The sequence below is a fragment of the Canis lupus genome, chromosome 5 (assembly GCF_003254725.2).
Source record: "Canis lupus dingo isolate Sandy chromosome 5, ASM325472v2, whole genome shotgun sequence".
NCBI lineage: Eukaryota > Metazoa > Chordata > Mammalia > Carnivora > Canidae > Canis > Canis lupus.
Window position 1 is genome coordinate 40,608,123 of NC_064247.1, and position 24,483 is coordinate 40,632,605.

Consider the following 24,483-nt stretch of genomic DNA (forward strand, 5'->3'; position numbering starts at 1 on the left):
TGCTCAACTTGCCTCTGCCAATGTTCATCTGCTCATAATTGTTCCCTTCCCCGGCCCCCTTGCTTTTCAGGCATTAATCTCAAGATAGTTTCTACTGTTTCCACCAAGAACAGTGATGGACACAAAACTGGCATAAGGGGAGGAAGGACATTGTAGGTCACAGGATCCCAAGGGGAAGGTCACCCGAGAAGTGAGAGGCTTCAGAAGTCATGGGGATCCATGGTCCTGTTACCAGGAGCTGAACTGATCAACGTGGTATGTGCTGTCTGAGGCCGCAGGGGATGCGGAACAGGAGGGTGGCCAAGCTCCCAGTAGCACTGGGCCGACCCCCGAGCTCTCACCTCCCCGGGGACAGTACCAGGCCTCTGCTGTGCTACCTGACTCCACATTGTCCCAGAACACCAGACCGGGGCTGGACGGGCAAGCTTCGGAACCACGGCCCACAGTGCAGGCCTAACTGCAAAGTACAGTCACCTGGGAGCCCTCGGAGGACTCGAGATCCAGAAACTCCTCACCTGGGGTGGGTGGGGGGGCAGCTCCCAGCACGCCCCATGCCTGCAGCAGCACCCACATGGCCACTGGACCCTAACTAATCCTTTGTTCCTGATCCCCAGGCCTGGATCCCAGAACTCACCTGGGGCCTGAAAGAATAGCTGTCTGTATCCAGAGGTAAATGTAGAAATTATTAGCTTATGCAAAAATCCTGGGGAATATTTGCGGGAATGGTTTTGAGGACTCTCAGGCAAGGGCTTGCCCTCCCGAGGGTGAGCTGATCTTGACCGGCTGCTGCTCAGCACGCCCTTGGGCAGCTTGGATAAACCCTCACTGGAAGCAGACCCCAGTGTGTCGTAGCTGGAAGCAGGCCGTTTGCCTCGTATACCTTCCATCCTGGTGGGGGCGGGTTGGCCTTCATCAAAACGGACCTTGGGTTTAGTTTTACTCATCTGCCCCGCACACCCCCAAACCTCCTCATCGCTGGGGACTCCCACAGAGCATGACTTCTGACCGTGGAAGTCACTCCACTGCCGCAGGAGTGGGACAGTGGGCCTGGGCTGGCTGGACACCACACCTGTTGCAGGGGCCCCACGACTGGAGACAACGGGTGTCAGGTAACAGAGACCCCCTGGGGTCTAGGTGTCCGGGAGTGAAGGACAGGTTTTGGCCACCCTTTCAGGAGAGGAAGCCAAACCAGCCAAAGGTGAGGAGCCCTGGAAAAGGCATTAGAAGAGCCACATGATAGGTACCAGTGAAGGGCTTGTAACCAGAGCGCTGTAGCTTTTATCTGTAGCCCTGCCTTTTTTGGGGTCCTACGGTAATAATTACAATGGTATTAAATGTCTTTTCTTTCCTCTTTGTCGGTGGCAGTTAATTTTACTGTGGAGCGTACAGGTGGTAGAAATTTGCAGTAGGAGCTGTGCAGAATGAGGGCAGGAGTGGTCGTCACCCAGGTCAGCCTCTGATGCCTGGAGCAGCGGAGCAGTTGGGATTCCGCATGAAGCAAGGATGTGCGTGTGCATGTGGGAGGCAGTGCGGGTTCGTTGCTTTCATCCTGACTCTTCTCCTTTGTGGGGGTCCTGCTCCGCTGCCCCCCCGCCCCCTGCAGCTCCCACAGGAACTGGGTCCTGGGGTCCTGCCGGCTGCTCTCTCAGGCAGGGGTGGGTATGGGAAACAGCTAGGTGGATGGGCACAGGCCCTCCCATGGCCTCTGCCCTGCCCGTCCGTGGTGGGTCATAGGCCGCCCCTGTGTGGGGCAGAGTTGAAGGCAGACTGGGCAGGCCACAGAGGAGCCTGGTGGGATGCCCAGTGACAGCTTCACTGGGCAAAATGGACGTGAGGAGGGGTGAGCTGTTTGCCCAGGTGGGGTCACACCTGTTCTCAGGGATGCTGCCGAAAGGGATGGCAGGGAGGGAGGGGGCTGGAGGGTCTCTCCCTCGGTGTCCTGGCTCCAGGCCGCTGCCCCCTCCCACCGTACCCCTCCTGGGGCTCTGGAGGCTGCCCACCTCTCTGTCATCACGGGCACTGTCATGCGGGGGTATACAATGTCCAGCATCTCAGCCCACCCCAGCCAGGCCGTCCTGCCCTTGCCCCCAGAACCAGCACACCCCACGCTACCCCAAACCTTCTCCTCCTGGGGCTTTGCAGCTGACCCCTCTGGGACAGTAGGCACAGACATCAGCCCGGGTGACTCCCAGGTGCCCAGGGCTCCATCCCGTCCTCCCCTGGGCTGGGCAACAGGGCCACGGTGCCAGGAGGCAGGGCACGTCCCATAGGCGGCTGCAGCAGCCCCTCCTCCTGCCCCTTACTCATTAGCCAGGCTGCAAGGTGACATGGGCTTGGCTGGGCAAGGAGGGCTGTAGGAGTGCTCAGGCATGCAGGGTGGACAGCGGCCCAGTCTCGGAATGGACAGCGTTCAGGACACAGTCCCCCGAGACCAAGGGGGCTGTTGCCCTGCCCTCCGCAGGCTGCTCCCCGTTGGCTTTTGGGCCGAGGTGTGGACACTCATCGCCCTTTCTGGACCCCTGGTAAGGAGGTGAAGTTGTGGGGGTGTGGGAGGCAGTAAGGCAGTAAGAGCTACTCATGCCCTTGCCCAGCAAATGTCCATGCTGACCATGTGCAGGCTGTACCAGGGGCCACTGCCCAGAGCAGGTGACAGCAGGAGGACAGCTGTCCCTGGACAGCACCTTATTTATTCATGAGAGACACAGACAGAGGCAGAGACACATGCAGAGGGAGAAGCAGGCTCCCTGTGGGGGAACCTGATGCAAGAATTGATCCCAGTACCCCAGGATCACAACTTGAGCCAAAGGCAGGCGCTCAACCCCTGAGCCACCCAGGTGACCCAGCCATGACTCTTTTGTAGGTGATTCAACCCAAACTGTGTGTGGTCTGACCACATGATTAGAATAGCGTCACTGGGTATGAGATGTTTGAGCTAAGCCCTGTGCACTCCGGGCTCTGTGTGTGCTAGGTGCTTCTGGCATATTCGTGTGCTTTGAGGCAGGGAAACCAGAACCCAGAGGTTGACCCCAGAGGTTAAGGGCAACTGCTCGGGGCAGAATGGGAGCAAGACTCCCGTCTCCTGACTCCCAGCCCTGGCTGCTGTCTGCCTCAGCCCCAAAATGCTCACTCTCCTGGTTGTGGCCCATCGGCCCCGGGGGGCTGTGTTGTTTGTGGGTTCTGGCGTGAGTTCCCGCAGGATGTGGAGAAGCCCCCCTGTGCAGGGCGGGGCGGGGCTTGACCCTGGCTGCATCCTCCAGTACCTGTTCCAGGTGCTCACCTTCATGATCCATTTCGTGAGTTCTGTGTTTTGCGGGCACCTGGGCAAGCTGGAGCTGGCGGCAGTGACCCTCGCGGTGGCCGTGAGTATGGCCCGGCCTGTGGGGACATTCTTCCCGCCCCGCCCCCGCAGCATCCCCAGAGGCACAGCGGGAAGGCTGATAGCTGCATTCACAGCTGGGACCTGGGGGGCTCGCCCAGGGGCACACAGCACATGCAGGCAGGGCCTGGGGAGGGACGGGGGTCTCCGGCTCAGTTGCATATCAGAGCTGCTGTTGGATGGCCTCCCCCAGACACAGGGTTCCCCCTCTGGAGTCCTCCCTGACAACCCCTGTGTTGTCTCCTGTGTGCACCTCCAGTTTGTCAACATCTGTGGAGTTTCCATAGGCTTGGGCTTGTCCTCGGCGTGTGACACCTTGATGTCTCAGGTAGGTGGGCCTCCCAGAGCTGGCCAGGAGACCGTTCGGTGACCCTGGACCTGGGAGCCCATCAAATGGGCCCAGGGGACACCTGCTCCTGGCCCGCCTGCAAGGACCTCATGTTGTCGGGGATCCTTCATTTTTATTTTTTTAAAGATTGTGTTTATTTATTAATGAGACACAGCGAGAGAGAGGCAGAGACATAGGCAGGGGGATGAAGCAGGCTCCCTTCGGGGAGCCCGATGCGGGACTTGATCCCAGGACACCAGGATCATGCCCTGAGCCAAAGGCAGACCCTCCACCCCTGAGCCACCCAGAGGCCCTAGATCCTTCGTTTTAAGAGACTGAGCAGACGGGCAAGAGAGCCATGGAAGGAACGGGGCGGAGGCAGTTCCTTGCCCTCATGTGTCAAATGCTGAGGATGCACATAGGGGACCCTCCTGCCCTCGGGGGCCCACAGTCCGGTGGGGCTCAGCTTTCCTGGGGGGTCTGGACTCACAGTGGACCTGGGGACCCGGGCTTGGTCCTGGCCACCAGTTCTCAGCATGGAGACTTGACAAATGCTCTGGGAGCTTCCCTTGCTTTAGCTGTGATGGGGGAAATAACCCCCTCCTTGTTAGGCGCTTTTAAAGAACTGAGGACAATGGGCAGGCAGGCTGGCGCAGGGCCTGGCGGAGGTAGAGCCCCGTAAATCACTGCTATAATGATTCTATGAGCCGGCTGAGCCCCTGCAGAGGACGCCACCCCCTACTCCAGGCTGTAATCAGGGGGTGCCAAATGCTGGCTACCGAGGCATTGACAGGTACCTGTGGTGCCTGGGGCCATCCCTACAGCACTGGCTCTGCTAGGAGGCTGATGCCCTGGTTAGGCTCACCCAGGGGACAGAGGGAAGGTAATGAAGGTGTGGGCAGCCTGACCCAGGAACGAGCTGTTTTGCAGAGCTTCGGCAGCCCCAACAAGAAGCACGTGGGGGTCATCCTGCAGAGGGGTACCCTGGTGCTGCTCCTCTGCTGCTTCCCCTGCTGGGCGCTCTTCCTCAACACCGAGACTATCCTGCTGCTCTTCAGGCAGGACCCGGCCGTGTCCAGGTACTGCTTGGCTTCTGCAGGGAAGCGGGGATGGGAGCCCCTTCCCTCGCCCCCCCACCCCCCCAAGGAAAACCACTCCCTAGGCCCCATGGCAAGCGCAGCTTCTAGGGGTAAGGTTCCAGGGTTGGGTTTCAGGTTCCTCCCTAGCAGCATGCTGCTCCAGATGCGACCAGCAGGGGGCAGACACGCCAGGTTTAATGCAGGAGAGGAGAAAGAAGGGATCTGTGCCTATAGATGGGGCTTCCCAGATGCTTTTGGAGGAAAGAAGTGTGCACTGTCCCCTCGTGGGAATACTTTGTTCATTCTGTAGTACGTGCACTTCATTTGCTTATTTCTTGATAAGATATAACCTTCCCTGCCCACCCCATCCCTGCACGCACCACCTTTACCCTTGAGTTTAAGTTCCCAGCCATGAGGGGTCCCCCTCCTGCCACCTTCCTAGCACGCAGTAGCGGCACTCCATGACTGCTGGGGTTTCACTCTCCTTGGCCAACGATCTTCAGGGCCTGGCAGAGCCTCTCTTTAAACCTGGGGCCCCCAGAGTGCTCCTCTGGCACAGCCTGGGAGGCTTGGAGCTCCTGCTTCTCTTGTAGGCTAACCCAGGAGTACGTGCTGATTGTCATCCCAATGCTTCCAGTAAGTGCCTCTGTCTGCTGACTAAGGGTGGACTTACACCCCCTTAGGTGCTGGCGATTTGCTTTTCCATGCTCTCGTTGGAGAGGCCCATGAGCCCACAGCCGCCTTCTGCTGTGCCACTGAGTCTGGCAGAAAGGGACATGAGAATTCTAGTTTCATTCCCTGCAGATGGAACTTCTAAGAAGCACTCTAACATGTTTGTTTAAAGATTTTATTTATTTATTCATGAGAGACACACAGAGAGAGGCAGAGACACAGGCAGAGGGAGAAGCAGGCTCCCTGCAGGGGAGCTGATGTGGGTCTTGATCCCGAGACCCTGGGATCACACCCTGAGCCAAAGACAGATGTTCAACCACTGAGCCACCCAGGTGCCCCCTAACATGTTTTTTTTTTTTTTTTTTTTGATGAGAAAACCACTTATGGGAGAACTTGTGGGAAGAGTGGGAAAGAAACATTTTCAATCACCTCTAATCCTGCCACCCAGAGAGAATACAGGGTAATAGCTCTTTCCAGGATTATTTCTGCTTGCGGGTGCGTGTGTTCAAACACACATGCACATATATAGTTGGAAAAAGGGTCAATGTGTGTATATTGTATTATAACCTGCTTTTTTTCCCCCTTTCCAATATGTTGTTAGCCTCTTGATGTGATTTTAAATAGCCTTCTGCAATATCCATTTCAAAGGCTACAGAGTATCCTATAGTGCCACAGTGTATTAACCCATCCCTAATTGGTAGGTATTTCAGTTGTTTCCAGTATTCACTATTACAAGGAAGATTGTGATAAACAGTGGTATAGAAAAATCTTTGTGAACATCTGTAACGGTTTTCATCAGGTGTATTGTTGGAATGCAGTCTTGCTCTCTCAATGGCTTTTGATATGAATTTGTACCAATTCTACCCCCACTAGTAACACTCGTTAGCGCAGAGCATTGTTACTAACATTTTCTCCAATTCAAAATAGTTTTCACATGCATTTTATTGCTAATGAACATTTTTTTCGTGTATTTATTGATCATTTTGTTCTTCTGTGAATGGTCATACCCTTCACTTATTTTAGTGGATTAATCCTTTTTTAAAAAGACTTATTTATTTATTTTAGAGAGAGCGAGAGAGAGCGAGGGAGGGGCAGAGGGAGAGAGAATCTTAAGCAGAGTCCTTTTACTCGTGGAGCCCCAAGTAGGGCCTGATCTCATGATCCTGAGATCATGACCACGAGCCGCAATCAAGAGTCCAACACTTAACCAACTGAGCCACCTAGGCGTCCCTGGGTTAATCGTTTTCTAATTATTATAACTCTTATTAACTAATATCTAAACCCTTTGTCATATATGTCACTTGCCTTTTAATTTTTTTATAATTTTGACCTACAGAATTTTTAATGTATACATAACAGATTCATTAATCCTCTTCTTTATGAAGTCTTTAATAGCTTAAAAACATCCCGTTGCAAGATTATATAAACATGTGCCTGTGTCTTCTTTGAGCCCTCCTATGGTTTTTATTTTTACCTTTAAGACTCTAATCCATCTAACAAACTTTAACTAGGAATAATTGTTGCATATTCTCTCCTTTCTCCATTAATTTATTAAATACCAGCTAAGCAGGTGCATCTAGTCGGGTCAGTTTCTGAGATTCCTAGCCTGATCAGTGGTCTGTATGTCTGCTCAGGAACTTGCTGCTACACAGACTTCATGAGGCTTAGGGATTTGTTGAGGCTTAATGACACATGGTACTACCTGACAGTGTTGCATCAGGGATGGTATCTTTGGAGCCAGAGCACCCCATCCCCCATGACACCACGAAGTAAAGTTCTTGAGGAGGGATCCAGGAAAGGGATGAGTCAGGGCGAATGCAAGGTACTTTAAAGCATGCCAGGCCTGGCGGGAGGTACCCCAGCCACATGCACCTGTCTGAAAACCCATTGCTGTGACATCTCCAGGGCCTGGTCAGGTCCAAATTTCTGCCCTACTATGGAAACCACCTGAAAAGGCCAGTCTTTCGCCTCCAAGTCTGCCCTAGAAACCACACTTTGGCTCTTCAGACCAAGGTGATGATGGTGTCTTGACAAACAAGGCCACTGGGGTTGGGTCAGGGGAAGGCATCTATAAAGTTATCACTATGGTACCTCCTTTATCAAATAAAGCAAGTCCCTCCCATAAAATACTGCTGTAAAATTTGCCAATAAATCCAAAAAGTGACAAATATTATTTACATAATGCTTACCCAATACTTGAAATGCTTACATGTGCTTCAGTGTGCTGTTTTGTAAGCATTTGGCAATGTGAACTTTACATATATATGTAGAGATAAATATGAAGTATACACACACATTATTATCTCCATTGTAGATGAAGACACTAGGCCCAGAGAGGTTAAGCAACTTGCCGAATATCACACAGCTCATAAGAAGTGGAGCCAGCACTTGAACCCAAGGCAGTTGAGCTCCAGCTCCATGCTCATAATCGCTGTGCTATACTGGAGAGAAGCAGAGGGCTAAGGGAAGGGACGGGGTACCTACCAATGAACCTACCGAGCAGAGACTACCACTGCTGAGTCCCCCTCTGCCTCCCCACCCCAGCCTGAGGCCACTCCCTCCAGGTTCTTGGGTGCAGCAGCCAGAGCCAGGCTCAAGGGTGGTCACAATTGTGGCTTTGGGCTCTGATGGGTCCTTCTGTGCACAGACCCCTGGGTGGCCTCCCTGAGTGGAAGGTCCGGGTTGGCAGCCAGGAGCCCTTCCAGGTGCTCTGCTCTTACACAAGCCCACTGACGTGTGCCAGCTGTTGGAGCCGACCTTTCCTGCCTGTCTGCCCTCCCTGTGGCAGAGCAGGAGCCCCGAGGGGGCCTCTCCCTCCTAGGCGGGACCTGGGCACATAGACGGCTCTTCAGGCTTCAGCCTACCTGTGGGGTCCCATTATACTTTAGTGAAGTAATTGATCCATACTCAGGTATCCCAAGAAATAATCTTCTGATATTCACTTCATGTTTTTGGGGTAGTCATTGTTTGTGTTTGTGATTTTTTTTTTCTTTTTTCTTTTACACAGGCATGTTTTCTTTATGTCCTGCTGGCAAAATATCTGCAAAATCAGGTACAGGTCCCTGGCTAGAGGGGCGGCCCCCTGCCCCAGCACACTGCCCTGATCCAGTGGGAAGGGGTGCCTGGGTTTTCCTTTCTGCGTGATCTGCGAGCCTGCTGTGCCATGTCCTGACCAGGGCCCAGCAAGGAGCTATGTGTCCCCAGCCTCCTTCCAACTCCTGGATGTGCCGAGCTTGGCCATACCCCTTGGTCCTGTCCGCCCGCACCCCTCCCCCTTCATTTATTTCAGGGCATCGTCTGGCCCCAAGTCTTCAGTGGCATCGTGGGCAACTGCATCAATGGCTTGGCCAACTACATCCTGGTTTCCATGCTGAGCCTGGGGGTCAAGTGAGCACCGGGACTGGTGGGCTTCAGGGAGCACTGCCCACCGGGCACTCTGTCCCCAACCGGGCGGGTCGGTCACCATCCTTGGCTCACAAGAACAGTGAGGTTTTGCCATCTGGAAGTGCAGTGTCACGAGGAATTGGGGGTTCCTGCTGGTCCCTTGGGTTCTAGGGGATTCCCCACCAAGGAGACAGGGACAGGAGCCCTCCTCATCCCTGCCCCAGCCTGCCAGGAAAGGCCGAGAGTGGGGCCCTGGCAGGGTGACTCCAGGGACACTGTGGTCATGTGCCAATGGCACTAGAGGCTCCTGTGGCCGATCCTGGGATGGGGTGCTGGCTGGCCACCCTTGTCTCCCTTCCCCTCCATACTGGCTGTAGCAGGAGAGCCCCCTACCCCCAGGGCTGGAGTCTGGCACCTACCCAGCCCTGCTCTCTCTCCTTTCCCAGGGGCTCTGCTTATGCCGTCACAGTCTCCTACTTCGTGCAGATCATCTTCCTCTTTCTCTACATTGTGCTGAAGAAGCTTCACCTGGAGACATGGGCAGGTGCAGGGGGCTGCCCTGCCTTTGGGGAGCTGGGCAGACCAGCAGCAGGCAGGACCCCAGCACGGGCACAGGGTGTGCATTCTGCAGGTGGACAGAGACCGGGTGGAGCCCCATTGGAGGAGCCCTGTCTCCCTCCTGCCTCCCGCCTGCCTCTACTTCCCTTCTGGGCCTTCTTCCCCTTTGCTCCACCCCTCAGGACTCCACCCCCAGATGCCCCAGATCCCCCCATCAAATGTGACATGGTGGAGAGCCCTGCTGGGACAGCCTCGGGGAGCGCTCTGGCTGGCTCCCTGATCTCAGGGTGGTGACAGGTGAAATCCTAGGTGTCAGCAGTGGGTCCAGTGCCCAGCATTTCTGGCCTCAATTAAACCCCTTGACACCTTATTATCCCCATTTTTCTTATGCAGAGGAAATGGATACAGAGTGAGGTCAAACAATTTGCCCAAAATGCCAGAGGTGTTGTATGGTGGGGGTGGACTTGAAACTGTGCCCGTCTGAGCCTTTCTGCCTCCTGAAACCAAACTCTGCAGACTGTGGGGTCCTCCTGCGGGCATTTCAGGACCGGCTCTCTGGCCGGGGCCTCAGTCATGACTCGGGGAGTCTTGCAAACTCTGCTCTTCCTGTCTGCACGGTCCTATCCGCCCTGAGCATCCTTTCGGCAACCTCGACCTCATGCCATCCTCCCAAGAACCCTTCGGGAGAGGCAGGGCAGAGATAAGAACTCAGGTTTTCAGAGGGGAATACGGAACCCAGAAAGGGCAGAGTAGTTGCCCCAGATCCTGTGGTGTCGTGGGCAGGTGGGGACTCTCCCCCACATCCAAGGCTCCTGTCCCGGGCGGCCCCGTGAGCAGGTGCCCTGCCCTAAGTGCTGAGCTGAACCTGGGAGTGGGCAGAGCCAGGCCGGCGGGGGCTCCTGGCAGGGGCGGGCTCCCTGCTTGGCTCATGAGCGGGACTTCTGTTCCTAGGCTGGTCCAGACAGTGCCTGCAGGACTGGGGCTCCTTCTTCTCCCTGGCCATTCCCAGCATGCTCATGATCTGCATCGAGTGGTGGGCCTACGAGATTGGGACCTTCCTCATGGGTACGTGGGCGAGCACAGCTCGGGAGAACCTTGTGGGCAGCTCAGAAGCCCCCTCCCTGGACGAGCGGGTCAGCAGCCTGGCCCAGGCTGGGTCTTAGGCTCTCTCATCTCCCCCATCAGGCTGTGGGCTCCTGGAAGGCGGGCCTGGGTCTCTTGTGTCAGGACCCCAGCACCGCCCAGTACAGGCCTGGAACTGAGCAGGTGCCCGGGGCAGGGGGTCGAGTCAGTGAGGGATCAAGGGACTGAACCAACCAGGGTGTGAGCATGTGTGGGCCTGGCAGGTTTGGGGCTCTCACCTGATGCGCACGGAGCACCCAGTGCAGTGTCCACCCAGCCTGAGAATCAGGCCAGTGTGAGAATGGCCCTGGGAGATCTTCTGGTCCAACACTTGCCCCCCATTTACAGATAGGTAAACTGAACCCTGAGAACAAAAGACTGTGCAGAGTGGCACAGAGTTGCACAGTGGCAGGGCTGAGACCCAAACTCGGCTCTCCTAATCTTGGCCCAGGTCTCTTTTCTCTTGTTCATCATGCCTCCTCCAAGGACTTGAAAGTCACACCGTATGGGGAACAAATGGTCTGCAGTCAATTCCACAACTGGGTGGGATCTCCCTGGAAGGCTGAAGGCCACGCAGGAACCTTTTCTATTGCAAATCTGCCCTTGGAAATCACTGTTAGCAGGCCCCAGAGCTGCGTGCTCACCATGTGCCTCCTTCCCACTCACCCCCTCCACCCTGCAGGCCTGATCAGCGTGCTGGACCTCTCCAGCCAGGCCATCATCTACGAGCTAGCCACCATAGTCTACATGGTGAGTCTCTTCTGGGGGTGCCTTCGCCACACCCTCCATGCTGGCCTGGCCCTCCTGATGGCCTGGGGTGGCACAGAAGATGGGCATGCTGTCACTCTATCTATCTGGCATGCCAGCTCTATCTCCTGAGTGACCCTCCTATGTCCCACACCTGCTCCACCAAGGGTAATACTGAACTCGTGTTGTTAGAACCTTGTGAAATAATTAGCACCATTTAAAAATGGGGAGATTCCACATCATAATCTGAATGTTTGCATTTTCTTGAAAAATGGGACATTCCATTTCGTGGTGGGCCCACATTCCTGCACACCCGGGTCAGCGAGAGCTGGGTGACAGTGTCCCCTGCTCGTGTGGGGGACATCACCATCCCCCACCATGGCCCCCGTAGCTCCTTCCTCTTCCCACAGAGATGTGAGTTGTCCCATGTCACTCAGGTATGTGTCTGCCAGCCTTCTGGGGACGTGCAGTCTGCGACCCTGGGCTTAAGGAAATGACTTGCAAACGTCTACACGCAAAACACTAATTTATAAGCTGCTTAATATTATAATATTAAGCCATTATAATATTATAATGGCTTCCACAGAATTTTGGGGTTTTTTTTTTTTAAAGATTTTATTTATTGATTCATGAGAGACACAGAGAAGTAGAGACATAGGCAGAGGGAGAAGCAGGCTCCATGTGGGGAGCCCAATGTGGGACTCAATCCTAGGACCTCAGGATCACGCCCTGAGCTGAAGGCAGATGCTCAACCACTGAGCCACCTAGGCGTCCCAGAACTTTGTTTTTCTTAACAGGGAGCTTTTCTGGCATATTTAAGATCACATTTATCTTTAATTTTTTGAAGACTTTATTTATTGGGTGCCTGGGTGGCTCAGTCAGTTAAGTGTCTGCCTTCGACTCAGGTCATGATCCTGGGGTCCTGGGATCTAGTCCCAAATCGGGCTCCCTGCAGGGACCCTGCTTCTCCCTCTGATTCTCCCCGCTGCTTGTGCTCTTTTTCAAATAAATAAATAAAAATCTATTTGAGAGCAAGAGAGAGAGTGTGTGCATGAGTAGGGCAGAGGGAAAGGGAGAAGCAGGCTCCCCACTGAGCAGGAAGCCTGATGTTGGACTCAATCCCAGGACCCCAGGATCATGACCTGGACTGAAGGCAGATGGTTATACCGACTGAGCCACTCAGCCACCCTAAGATCATGTTCACCTCTTAAAAATGCATTTACTCCTGCGGTTTTGGCAACACACTGGCAGGGCCAGTCCACCTGTGATGTCTGACGGAGTGGGTAGGGGTGGCATTGACCGGCTCACTCGGGGTACCCTCATCCCGTCTCACAGCCACAGCTGCAAATGTTCTATGTCCTCATGCTGTCTCCTTAGGATCCATCCTGTCTTCCTGCTCTTCTCCCTCTTGGCCTGGGGTTGGGGTGTTGGAGGGTGGCTCTACCCCCAGCCCCGGCTTCTTCTTAGCTCAAGACCCACCCCATTCCAGGGGCAGGAGGTTGGTTCCACTGACAGCCCCTTGTCATCTGTGATCCCAGATTCCCCTGGGGCTCAGCAATGCGGTCTGTGTCCGGGTGGGGACCTCCCTGGGAGCTGCAGATACTGTACAAGCTAAGCGTTCAGCCATCTCAGGCATGCTCTGTACAGGTGGGTAGAGTCCTTTGGGGGTCGGGGGGGTGGGTGCTTGGAAAATTGGAGCCTGGGGCAGGAGACACCTGGCCCAGAGCAGCCCCTGCCGAGTTGATACGGCCTTTCCACCCCTTATGTTAGTGTGACCTTGTGAAGTCCCTTCCTCCCCAGGTTCTCCCTCTAGCTGTCCAGATTTTGCAAATTTGCCCTCCCATAATCCCCAGGAGCTTGAGGCCTGCCCATGCCACCCCTCAGGATCAACCAATCTTGTGTCCTCCTCCGTGGCTCTGCTTGCTGAGGCTGATGGATCCAGATCAACTCATCTGTAGAAAGCAGTGGTTCGCAGGCTATAGACTGCATTTTTTAAAAAAAGATTTTATGTATTTATTCATGAGAGACACAGAGAGAGAGGCAGAGACACAGGCAGAGGGAGAAGCAGGCTCCCTGTATGGAGCCTGACCTGGGGCTCGATCCCAGGACCCTGGGATCATGACCTGAGCCAAAGGCAGATGCTCAACCACTGGAGCCACCCAGGTGCCCCTGTAGACTGCATTAGAATCCACTGGAAGGCTATGTCAATACACAGACCCTGGGCCTCCCCCCACGTTTCTAATTCAGGAGGTCTGAGGTGGGGTCTGAGAACCCGCACTTGTAACAAGTGACCAGGTGATGCCGATGCTGCTGGTCTAGGAACCCCACTTTGAGAACCAGAGGAGGAAAGCCATTTCCTATGCTGTCCTGCCTTGCACTGACCTAAGCTGGGCTCCTCCATGGGCTGGGGGCCAAATGCTCTTCCTTTGTCTTCCAGTGGGCACCTCGCTGGTGGTGGGCATGCTGCTGAGCATCCTGAAAAACAAACTGGGGCATATTTTTACAAATGATGAGTAGGTAATCAGTTTTCTTCTCTGACTTCTGGGAAATGTCAGAGTGGCTTGCAACGGGTCCCCCAGGGGCTTGTCACACAGCTGGCTTGGCACTAGGTCCAGAGGAAGCGGGACTAGCCCCGACTTCGCTCTCACCAGGAGGAAGCTAGCATCTCTGCTTCTCTCCCCGGCCCGTGGGCTCCGTCACCAGCTTGTCCATAGAGAGGAAGCTGAGCAAAAGGCAGGACGACACTGGGGGTGCTCTCCTGGAGTTTAAGAAGACCCACAGACACACAGAAGCTCAGTGCTAGGAGTGTCAGGTTTGTGTGGGGCAACGGGCTCTACTCCGATCATTTTTAGGAGGTGCTAGAACAGAGGGGAGCCCCGGGAGTCCCGAGGTCACGGTCATGCTGGCGTGCTGCACATGAATGTTCCTCCTGTCTCTTCCGCAGAGAGGTCATTGCCCTGGTGAACGAGGTCTTGCCGATTTACATCGTCTTTCAGCTGTTTGAGGCCATCTGTGTGAGTACTGCCCTGGTGTGAAGCCTGAGGCCAAGTTCAGGGCCCCCTCCATGGGACGGGAGGGTTGACTCATTAAGTCGTGAGAAGGGCTAACTGCACAGTGAGTGCCCACAGCCTTGCGTGCGTTCATTCTATCATTATTCGAAACGACGACCCCCCTTCCCTTCTACAATTCCCACGAGCCAAAAGATGAAGGGAGAGCAGTATAAAAATGAAAAAAATTACACCAGCACAAACTCACAAATCTTCCTTCCGGATTCCTTGTGAGCTGAGGGCCACGGGCATGGAGCCCTGCCCCCTATTGGTCAGAGGTTCACCAGCAGCCGCACCCTGTGGGTGCACAAAGGGACCCAGGGACCCATTTGAGAGGGAGGGAGTCAACCCAGAGCACAGAGGCACCCGAGTTTTCTGCAAACTATTATCTGCAACCTATCATCCTCCCTCCTGGCTATGTTATTCTTAAGTTCTCCTTGAAGCTATTTAAAAAAAAAAAAAAAAAAAGCTTTTTTTTTTTTTAAAAAAAAAACCCTCCCTTTATTGAGTTGCAATTTACATACCATAAAATGCATGCATGTAGAATTGTGCAACCATCATGACAATCCAGTTTTGGAGTATTTCCATCACCCACCCTCCACCTCTGCATTTCCTAGAGCCTGTTTTGTAGTCAATCCAAGCTTCCAGGGCCAGCCGTGGGCAATCCACAGATCTGCTGTCTGGGTGAACTTGGCCTTTCAGGAACATTCCCTATAAAGGGAATCCTGCATGTCATCTTTTGTAACTGGTTACCCTCACTTGGCATACTGTTTCTGAGGCTGTAGCATTTTTCAGGACTTCGTTTCTTTCAAAGACTGAAAAATAGCCCATTGTGCGCACAGAACCCATTTTGTTTCTCCAGTTGATGGACGTTGGGGTTGTTTCTCTTTTTGGCTGTGCTGACCAAGGCCACTGGGGACATTCACACACGAGTCTCTGTGTGGATGACTGTTTTCATTTCCCCTGGTAGAGTCCTGAGTATTCAGTTATTGGAAGTATATGTTTAACTTCCTAAGAAACTGCCAGATTGTTTTCTGCAGTGGCCATACCATCTTCTATTCCCACTGGCAATATATGAGGGGTCTGGTTTTTCTGCTTCCTTGCTAATTCTTGATATTGTCTTTTGAGAAACAAACAAAAATTTTTTTTAAGATTTTATTTATTCATGAGAGACAGAGAGAGAGAGAGACAGAGAGGCAGAGACACAGGCAGAGGGAGAAGCAGGCTCCATGCAGGGAGCCTGATGAGGGACTGGGTCCCAGGACCCCAGGATCACATCCTGAGCCAAAGGCAGGTGCTCAACCACTGAGCCACCCAGGTGTCCTGAGAAACAAAATTAATAGATTTTAATTAGCAGTCTTAGGTTTGCAGAAGTATTGAGCAGGAAATGGAGAGTTCCCATAAATCTCCTCCATTCCCTCAGTTTCCCTTATTATTCACATCTTAGTAGTTATTAATTGTGAGGGAATATCCATATGTTAATAAGGTCCAGAGCTCATAGTAGGGGGTCACTCGTGGTATTGTGGAGTCCATGGGTTTTGACAAATGTTTAAGGATATGTAACCACCATTACAGTATCATATGAATGATTTCACTGCCTTAAAAATCCATGTGCCACCTACTCACTCCTCCCCTTCCCCCTGCTGGGAGTTTTGAAATGAATTGTGTTGAATCTACAGGACAATTGTGGGAGAACTGTCATCTTAACAATAGTGGGGCCTCCAATCCATGGACACTGAATGTCTCTCCAATTATTTCTGTCCTCTTTATCCAATGATGTTTTGTAGTCTCCAGGGGATACATCTGGCACCATTTTTGTGAAATGTATCCCTAAGTATTTGGGGTTTTTTTCTTTTTTGGATGCAGTTGTGAATGGAACTGGTGTCTTAATTTCATTTTTAGGTTATTGTTGCCAGCTTATGGAAATATGATCTTTGTTCATTCATCTTTCATCCTGTGACTTTGTTAAACTCATTCAAGTAGTTTTGTGTGTGTGTGTGGATTCCCTTAAGGTTTTCATATAGGATCAGATCATCTGTGAATAAAGAGTTTTACTTCCCCCTTTCCATGTGGCTAGAACTCCAAGATGATGCTGGATACACGTGGTGAGAGCACAATCTATGCCTTATTCCCAACTTTAGGGCTAAAGTGTTCAGTGTTTCAGCATTAAATGTTAGTTGTAGGGTTTTATAAACACCCTTTATCAGGCTGAAAAAGAGCCCTTTTACTCTTAGTTTGTTAAAACATTTTCTCATGAATGGCATTGGATTTTCTAGAATGCCTTTTCTGTATCTATTGAGATAATCAAGTGGCTTTCATCCCTTATTCTATCAATATGATATAATTACATTAATTGATTTGCAAATGTTATACTCTGCATTCCTGGGGTAAGGCCCTCCTGACCATGGTATAGATCTTATTTATCTACCACTGAATTTGGTTTGCTAACATTTCATTCAAGTTTTTGCGTCTGCAATCATGAAGGATATTCTTCTGCTAATTCTTATCTTTTCTTTGTGATATCTTAATCTGCCTTTGGTATCGGGGTAACACTGGCCTCACAGAATGAGTCTGAAAGTGTCCTCTCCTCCTAGACTTTCTGGGTTTGGGAAGTATCAACATTATTTCTTCTTTAAATACTTGATAGCATTTGCCAGGGAAGCCATCTGGGCTTGGGCTTTGGTTGGAAGATTTCTAAATTAATTCAATTTACTACTGACTTGTTATGGGTCTCTTCACTTTCTATTTCTTGAGTTACTTTTTTAAAAAAAGATATTATTTATTTATTCATGAGAGACACACAGAGAGAGGCAGAGGGAGAAGCAGGCTCCATGCAAAGAGCCTGACTCAGGACTCGATCCCGGGACTCCAGGACCACGCCTTGGGCTGAAGGCAGCACTAAACTGCTGAGCCACCCAGGGATCCCCTTGTTGAGTTACTTTCACTAATCTGTGTCTTTCTAGTTATTTACTCACTTCAGCTGCATTTGCCTAGTTCTCTGGCATGAAGTTGTTCGCAATATTTCCTTACAGTCCTTTCCTTTATGGTCAGTGGTAATGTCCCTTCTTTAATTCCTGATTTTGGTAATACATGTCTTCACTTTCTTATTTTCTTTGTCTTATTTTACCAAAGTCAAATCCTTGGCAAGTGTTCGTCAGTTTTGTGGATCTTATCAAAGAACTAGAACTTGGGATTTTGTTGATTTTCTGTGGCTTTTCTGTTCTCTGTTTCCGTGATTTCCACTCTCATCATTTTTATTCCCATCCTTCTGCATTATTTCAGTATAGTTTGCCCTTCCTAGTTTCTTAGGGTGGAATATTGGGCTATTGATTTGAGGCCTTTCTTCTTTTTGGATCTAGGCATTTCTAAGTACTGCATTAGCAGCATCTAATAAATGTGATATATTATTTTACTTTTCATTCAAAATATTTTAATTTCTCCTGTTCTTGATTCTTTGACCCATGGGTTTAGAAGTATGTTAACTTCTAAATATTGGGTGGTATTCCCAGATTTCTTTCTTGTCCGTGTCTCTAATTTAATTTTGCTCTGTGAGGACACCTGGGTGGCTCAGGGTTGAGCACCTGCCTTTGGCTCAGGTCATGATCCCGAGGTCTTGTGATCAAGTTCCGCATCAGGCTTCCCACAGCGAGCCTGCTTCTTCCTCTGCCTCTGTCTCTGCTTCTCTCTGTGTCTCTCATGAATAAATAAATAAAATCTTAAAAAAAATAATTCTACTGTGTGGTCTAGCACAGACCCATCCCAGAGAATGTTATTCACACACACACACACACACACACACTTTCCCCAAGGCTTGTTGTTTTATTTGGTTATTTGCCCAGACTATTTCCGTGAATCCTGCCTCCTCTATAAACCTGCAGCTGATCTCTCTCCTCAGTTTTGTTGCCGGTTTTTTGGTTTTGGGGTTTTTTTCTCTTTTAGACCTAGCTTGCTAGGGGTCACTGCTTTGTCTGGATTAGCTTGGTGTGCAGGCAATTATTAGCCAGAGGGGATACGTTATGTTTGAACAGCTCTGACAGCTGGTAAGGCTGCCATTCTCTGCTGAAGGATCCAACTGTGGGCTGTTTCCCGGTCTGCCCAGTTCTGACTTTCTCCTGGGTTCTCTTGAGTATCCGTGGGCACAGGCTCCATTGTTGGCACTGTGTGGGAAGCTTGGGCCTGCTCTGGTCTCTGCCGCACATATGCACGGCCTCCAATCAATTTGGAATGTGTGGAGAACTTAGCGAGCCCCCCGCCCCTACAACCCTGCTGTTTCACCTCCCTGTCAAGTCCCTGTCTAGAGCACTGATCCAAACAGGCCCATAATCTTCTCAACCAAAAGGGGTGGGGTGGGGGGGATGGCCCTTCTGGTGTGCTTGCCCCTGGAGATCGTCACTGTAATTCAAAATGCTCTAAAGGGCTTTGCAACCTTGGCACCATAACACTTCAGGATGGATAATTATTATAAGGGAGGCTGCCCTGTGCATGCAGGATGTTTAGCAGCATCCCTGGTCTCAACCCACTAGGGGCCAATAGCAACACCCCTGCCCCCCTCAGTTGTGACCACCTAAATTATCTCCAGATATTGCCAAATGTCCCTTGGAGGGCAAAGTTGAGAAATACTTGTCCAAAGCTCATCAATCACAATTTGGGAGAAGTCTTTTTCTAACTGAAAAATATCATTTATGTGATGATACATAAACACAAGTAACATACACACCACATTTCCAAGTCCAAGAGGCACATGTCTTCTATCCCGAATGCATTACGTCTCTGCTCAAACGTGTGAAAGCAAACCACAACACACTTCACATCCTTCATCTTAAGGAGATAAAAACAATCAAATATCTATTCATCACGAACTGTGGCTGTAGTTCTTCAGTTCATTAGGTCGGAGATCCGGTTAGGAGGAAGAGACCAGTAAAAGAAAGCAGAGTGAGTTCCTGTCTGTGAGCATTCGGGTAACAGCAGTGAGCCAGGGCTGCACGTCTCTCCCGGAACAGATGACACCTCTGCTTGTCATGTGCTGTACCCAGAATAACGGCCCCCAAAGATAGCCACATCCTAATCCCTGGCCCTGTCCATGTCATGTGGCATGAGGGGATTTTGCAGACGTGATTAAAGATCTTGAGCTGGGGAGATGATCTTGGATTATATGCAAGACTTGTCACCTCCAGAACCAGAACACAGTATGCGTGTCTTGTTCTATGTCGCTAATTTACAGTAATTTGCTAGGGCAGCGGTGGGAAAGAAGCGCAACACAACCCTGTGTGACGGGGGTCTAGTCTCCCAGACCAGCTGGTGGGTGGTCGCCAGTGCTACCTTGACTTCTAGAGAGGTAGACTCCACGGCATGGAGGTGAAGAGGGGAGGCAGGGTGCGGCTCTGGGGTTGTGTTCACAACACAGCTATTCTGTGCAACCGTGGCCAGGCGACTCGCCCTGACTCGGTCTCCCCACAGAAGGGGACAGAGGGCTGTCCCGGGGCGGAGTGGAAGGAGGCCTTGCGACACGAGCGGCCTGCTGCCAGCCGCACACCCGCCTCTCCCGCTTTCCGCCTCCCCTCCCAGTGCGTCTACGGCGGAGTCCTGAGGGGAACCGGCAAACAGGCCTTCGGAGCCCTTGCGAACGCAGTCATGTATTACGTCATTGGCCTCCCCCTGGGCATCGTTCTGACCTTTGTGGTCAGAATGGGAATCATGGGTAGGTGCTGCGAGGGCAGGTGGGGAGGGTCCCGGGAGCCCTGGGCCCCGTCCCCACCGTGGCTTGTCTCCCTCCCGCAGGCCTCTGGCTGGGCATGCTGGCTTGCGGCCTCCTGGCAGCCGCCGCCTTCGCTGTCTACACGGCCCGCATGGACTGGAAGCTTGCGGCCGAGGAGGTGAGCGAGCGGCGGGCGCCGGCCTGCTGCCCAGGAGCGCTCGGAGCGGCTCCTCTGCAGCAGGGTCCGTGGGATAAGCTGCGGGGGCACGGAGGGGCCCGTGGTGACCGGCCCCTGGAGGTACGCTCTCCGATTACAAGGAGAAGCAGAGGGACGCCTGGGTGGCTCAGCGGTTGAGCCTCTGCTCTTGGCTCAGGGCGTGATCTGGTGTCCCGGGATCGAGTCCTGCATCAGGTTCCCTGCAGGGAGCCTGCCTCTCTCTCTGTGTCTATGAATAAATGAATAAATCCTTAAAAAAAAATAGGGCAGGCCAGCATTTGCTTCTCAGACACAGTAAAGGCACCCAGCTCAGTCTTAAGGCAGAGCCGGGGGTGGAGGCAGCAGGTGGTGGGGGAAGGTTTCTCGCAAAGATCCCGAATCCCAGCAGGGCATGGCTCTGCCTTCGTGTGGATCAGATCATCTCGGCATCCAAGACAGTGCATAAATACACAGATTTTATACACCACCACCTTGAAGCCCCCACTCCCAAAGACTATATGAACATGCACTGCTTTAGCTTACAATGGTATTTGTTTTAAAATTACTTATTTGAAAGAGAGTGAGAGAGCACAAGCAGGCTCCCCAATGAGCAGGGAGTCAGACACAAGACTCGATCCCAGGACCCTGGCATCATGACCTGGGCAGAAGGCAGACACTTAAGCACTGAGCCACCCAGGTGCCCTGAGCTTATGATGTTTTAAGGCAGGGCATTGATGAGGCCAGTGGTGATCCGGAGGGCTGACAGGCTGACCCAGGCGAGCTCTTGCTCTTGCAGGCTCAGAAGCATGCGGGGCTGCTGCCGCAGAGCCCCAACGGCGCGGTGAGTACGGTGAGCACGGTGAGCACGGCCCCCAGACCCGGGCCTGCGAAGGCTGTCACGTCCTCAGGTAATGTGGTCACGGCACTTCTGCCAGGCACACACCATGCTGGTGACACCCCCGCCCCTGGCTGCCCTGCATGTGGGCCTCGGGCAAAAGTGGGAACAGTGCAAGCCCAAGCTGCTGTTCTTCCTCTTGGCACGGATACAATGTCCTAAGTACCAGGAGGATGGCGCTACTACCTCGGATTTAACAGGCTCTGCACGAAGTACTTCACATCCTTAGCCTTGTGAGGTAGTGAGCTGCAGCCCCATTCTTGGATGAGGAAGGCAGGTTGAGTGCTTCAGTGTCTTCCCCGTGGTCCCACAACCAGAAAGGGTAAGAAGAGTCAGGCCCTGGAGCCCCTTCTCCTCACTGAACACCAGCCCAGGGCAGGAGGCCACATCCTGGCCCATAGCAGCCTGGCTGGACCTGCTGGCTGGGGGGCCCTTCCCCTGCCCTACCTACCTCTCTGTACCCCATAGGACAGGTGGGAACCTCTGGTTTCTATCCAGGGTCTCTCTGATGAAGTGAGGGCCTCGGCTCGAGGCACAGGTGCTCTCCTAGGGCCAGGCAGGTGTGGAGTGCTGGGCTTGCACATACATCACCAAGACACTACACTCACCTCGGTGACCTCACCCTGTCCTGGGCTCTGCCTTCATCAGCACAGTAGGGAGCTAGCTGGTCAAAACTCTGGGAGCTTCGAGTGTCACGAGATGACAGCCAGGTCCGACTAAGCATTTAACGTGTGCTCGTTAGATGTGTGTGAAGGTGACACTTGATGTATCACTTGTCATCACAAGGAGAGGCTCAGGTAGGAACATATTAATGTCAACTTTTTAAAAAAGATTTTTTATTTATTCATGAGAGACACACAGAGAGGGGCAGAGACACAGGCAGAGGGAGAAGCAGGCTCCCTGTGGGGAGCCCAATGTGGGACTCGATCCCAGGACTCCAGTATCAGGACCTGAGCTGAAGGCAGATGATCAACCACTGAGCCACCCAGGTATCCCACATTAATGTCAATTTAGCAGTAACTATTTCTGTGCCAAACTCACGTTTTGAGATGTCTTGCCAAATAATTGCCTCCTCTGATCCTGCTGTGAGTAGATGAGGTTGGTGTTTTTCTCCTGGGCCAGCCTTTTCTGTTGTAAGGCACAGAGGTCTATTCACTGTCACCCAGCATCATGAATGCAGCTGGGTTTTTTTTTTTTTTTTTAAGATTTTATTTATTTATTCATGAGACACAGAGAGAGAAAGAGAAGCAGAGACACAGGCAGAGAGAGAAGCAGGCTCCCCACAGGGAGCCTGACATGGGACTCAATCCTGGGACCCCGGGATCACGCCCTGAGCCGAAGGCAGCCGCTCAACCGCTGAGCCACCTGGGGGGCCTGAGGCTTCCTGATCCTAAGGCCACAGCCCTCTCCCAACCCCCCAGTCCTGCTAAGTTTGCTTCTGTTTGCAGTGGCTACGGGTAGCTCCCCTGGCATCACCCTGATGACGTATTCAAGGCCCGAGTGCCACCTGGACCTCTTCAGGACCCCAGAAGCAGCCCATGCCCTTTCAGCACCGGCCAGCATATTGTCAGCGAAACAGCTGGTCATCCGCCGTGGGGCTGCTCTGGTGGTGGCATCAGCCATGCTGACGGTGGGCCTGGTCATCAGGCTCCTGACCACCAGACACTAGCCACGCAGCTGGGAGACAGAAAGGGGGCCAGGAGTGGCCATCCCCACCTGCGCACACAGTGGGCCCCCTCCAACAGCACCCACGTGATGCAGTGTGGGTGGATACTTTGACCACACTTACGAAAAAGGTCTACAGCCAGCAATTCTTGTGACACACCAGGTCTGTCAAATTGGCTTTTTCGCCTCTGCTCTTTAAGCAGCCGTCAGCTGACCAAGAAGAGTCAGAGAGGCTTCAAACTAGGAGATTGCAAATCAAAACATGAAGACCGAAAACACCCCTACCCAATTAAAAATTATGTATCTCCTAGGAGACTCTGATGCCCAGGTCTGTTCACAAGGCCTTTGTGAGGCTCTGAGAAGGGGGCCAGGGGGCCCTGCCCAGGGAAGCCCAGTGCACCATGACCCCGGGCGCCCCTGCCCCCACAAACCCCTGCAGATCTGGGAGCCATGAAACCCCGAGGCAGATCCACGGATCCTCCTTTGCCTCTCCCCTCACCCTTCATTCCGTCCTCATCGCGCTGATCACAGACCTTGAGAAACACTTGTTCTTCCAGCAGTGATCAGATATAAACAAGGACAGCAAAACCCAGATGGCCTGGCCACAATGGCCTCGGGATGGAAGGCTACGCTAACCCAAATTCTAGGACGCTCTTCCTGGAGGCCTGGGACCTGCCCAATATCCTCAGGCTCTCCACATCAGGCTGTGTGTCACCATCCAGAATGGAGGGCAGCCTGGCCTCCCCTCAGTCCCTTCGGCATCAGTAGCTATAAACACATTCACAAAATGAGTTTCTGCATCAAAGCCCATAGAAAAAATGGATCCATAGAATGTCATCCCGGTTTCAAAGAGTCAACGTGAATCCATGTGGTATTTAGGACCTGGTGATACTTGAAGTCTCCCACTCCCAGGAAGGCGGGTAAACTCGTCTGGGACACACATACCTCACACTGAGCTGCTGGCAACCAAACAGAACGACTGGGAACAGAGCACAGGAAAATAATGTCATTTCCCCAAATGTGTTCTAAGGTTAAAGGGTATTCAGACAAAAGGCTTTCACGGCCAAGTAAGTTTGGGCAACAACCCACACCAGCACTGCAAAGGTTCTATGGCCTTGGATCCTTCAAGATGCTCCAGTGCTTTATGAATCCTGGTAGACAGGATGGGTAGCGGGATCAACTTTTGTGTAAAACCTTATGGGGTTAGTGTTCAGGGAACAGGCTTACAGAAAAGCTTGCTTTAGATGAGCAAATGGAGATAGGAGGGTGTCGTTGAAAAAAACTTATTTACTATATAGGCATTTTAAAAAATAAAAACTCACAGGGGCACCTGGGTGGCTCAGTTAAGCATCTGACTCTTGATTTCGGCTCAAGTCATGATCTCAGGGTCATGAGATGCAGCCCTGTGTGGGCTCTGTGCTCCATGTGGAGTCGGCTGGAGAATCTTTCTTCTACTCCCTCTGCCCCTCCTCCCACCTCTTCCTCTGTTTAAAAAAACACAAATGACAGAGAAATCTTGGCTAAGAATTTAAATGAAAAAGCAAGGTTTAAAGTTGATAAATACCTGTGATAGATTAAGGCAAAAAAATGGATTTGTAGTTGGGGGAAAACTTATAGCCAAAGAATTGTCTCCAACAGGGCATAAAAGGTTCCATGCTAAGAATGTTATTAAACTTCATACCAGTTTTAGCAAATATAGTGTATTTATTTTGAAGCAGA

The 24,483-nt window shown here is 52.2% G+C and overlaps 1 protein-coding gene across 9 annotated transcripts; it reads left to right on the forward strand.

Moving 5' to 3' along the window:
• SLC47A2 (solute carrier family 47 member 2) lies at positions 1–24,111 on the forward strand. Of its 9 annotated transcripts, XM_035716879.2 has the most exons (22): positions 1–255; positions 615–669; positions 992–1,109; positions 1,366–1,533; positions 2,462–2,522; positions 3,258–3,359; positions 3,636–3,704; positions 4,635–4,783; positions 5,377–5,419; positions 5,829–5,915; positions 8,463–8,507; positions 8,745–8,842; positions 9,286–9,455; positions 10,349–10,462; positions 11,202–11,269; positions 12,805–12,913; positions 13,704–13,779; positions 14,211–14,280; positions 19,879–20,011; positions 20,092–20,186; positions 21,001–21,112; positions 22,548–24,111. In XM_035716879.2, the coding sequence occupies exons 4-22, from the start codon at positions 1,460–1,462 to the stop codon at positions 22,766–22,768; spliced, it is 1,896 nt and encodes a 631-aa protein (XP_035572772.1). In that variant the 5' UTR covers positions 1–255; positions 615–669; positions 992–1,109; positions 1,366–1,459; the 3' UTR covers positions 22,769–24,111. The 9 variants fall into 9 exon arrangements, with proteins under 9 accessions (XP_035572772.1, XP_035572775.1, XP_035572773.1 ...); XM_035716882.2 differs by having other exon boundaries at positions 992–1,505; XM_035716880.2 differs by lacking the exon at positions 992–1,109.
• The last annotated feature ends 372 nt before the right edge of the window (positions 24,112–24,483 follow it).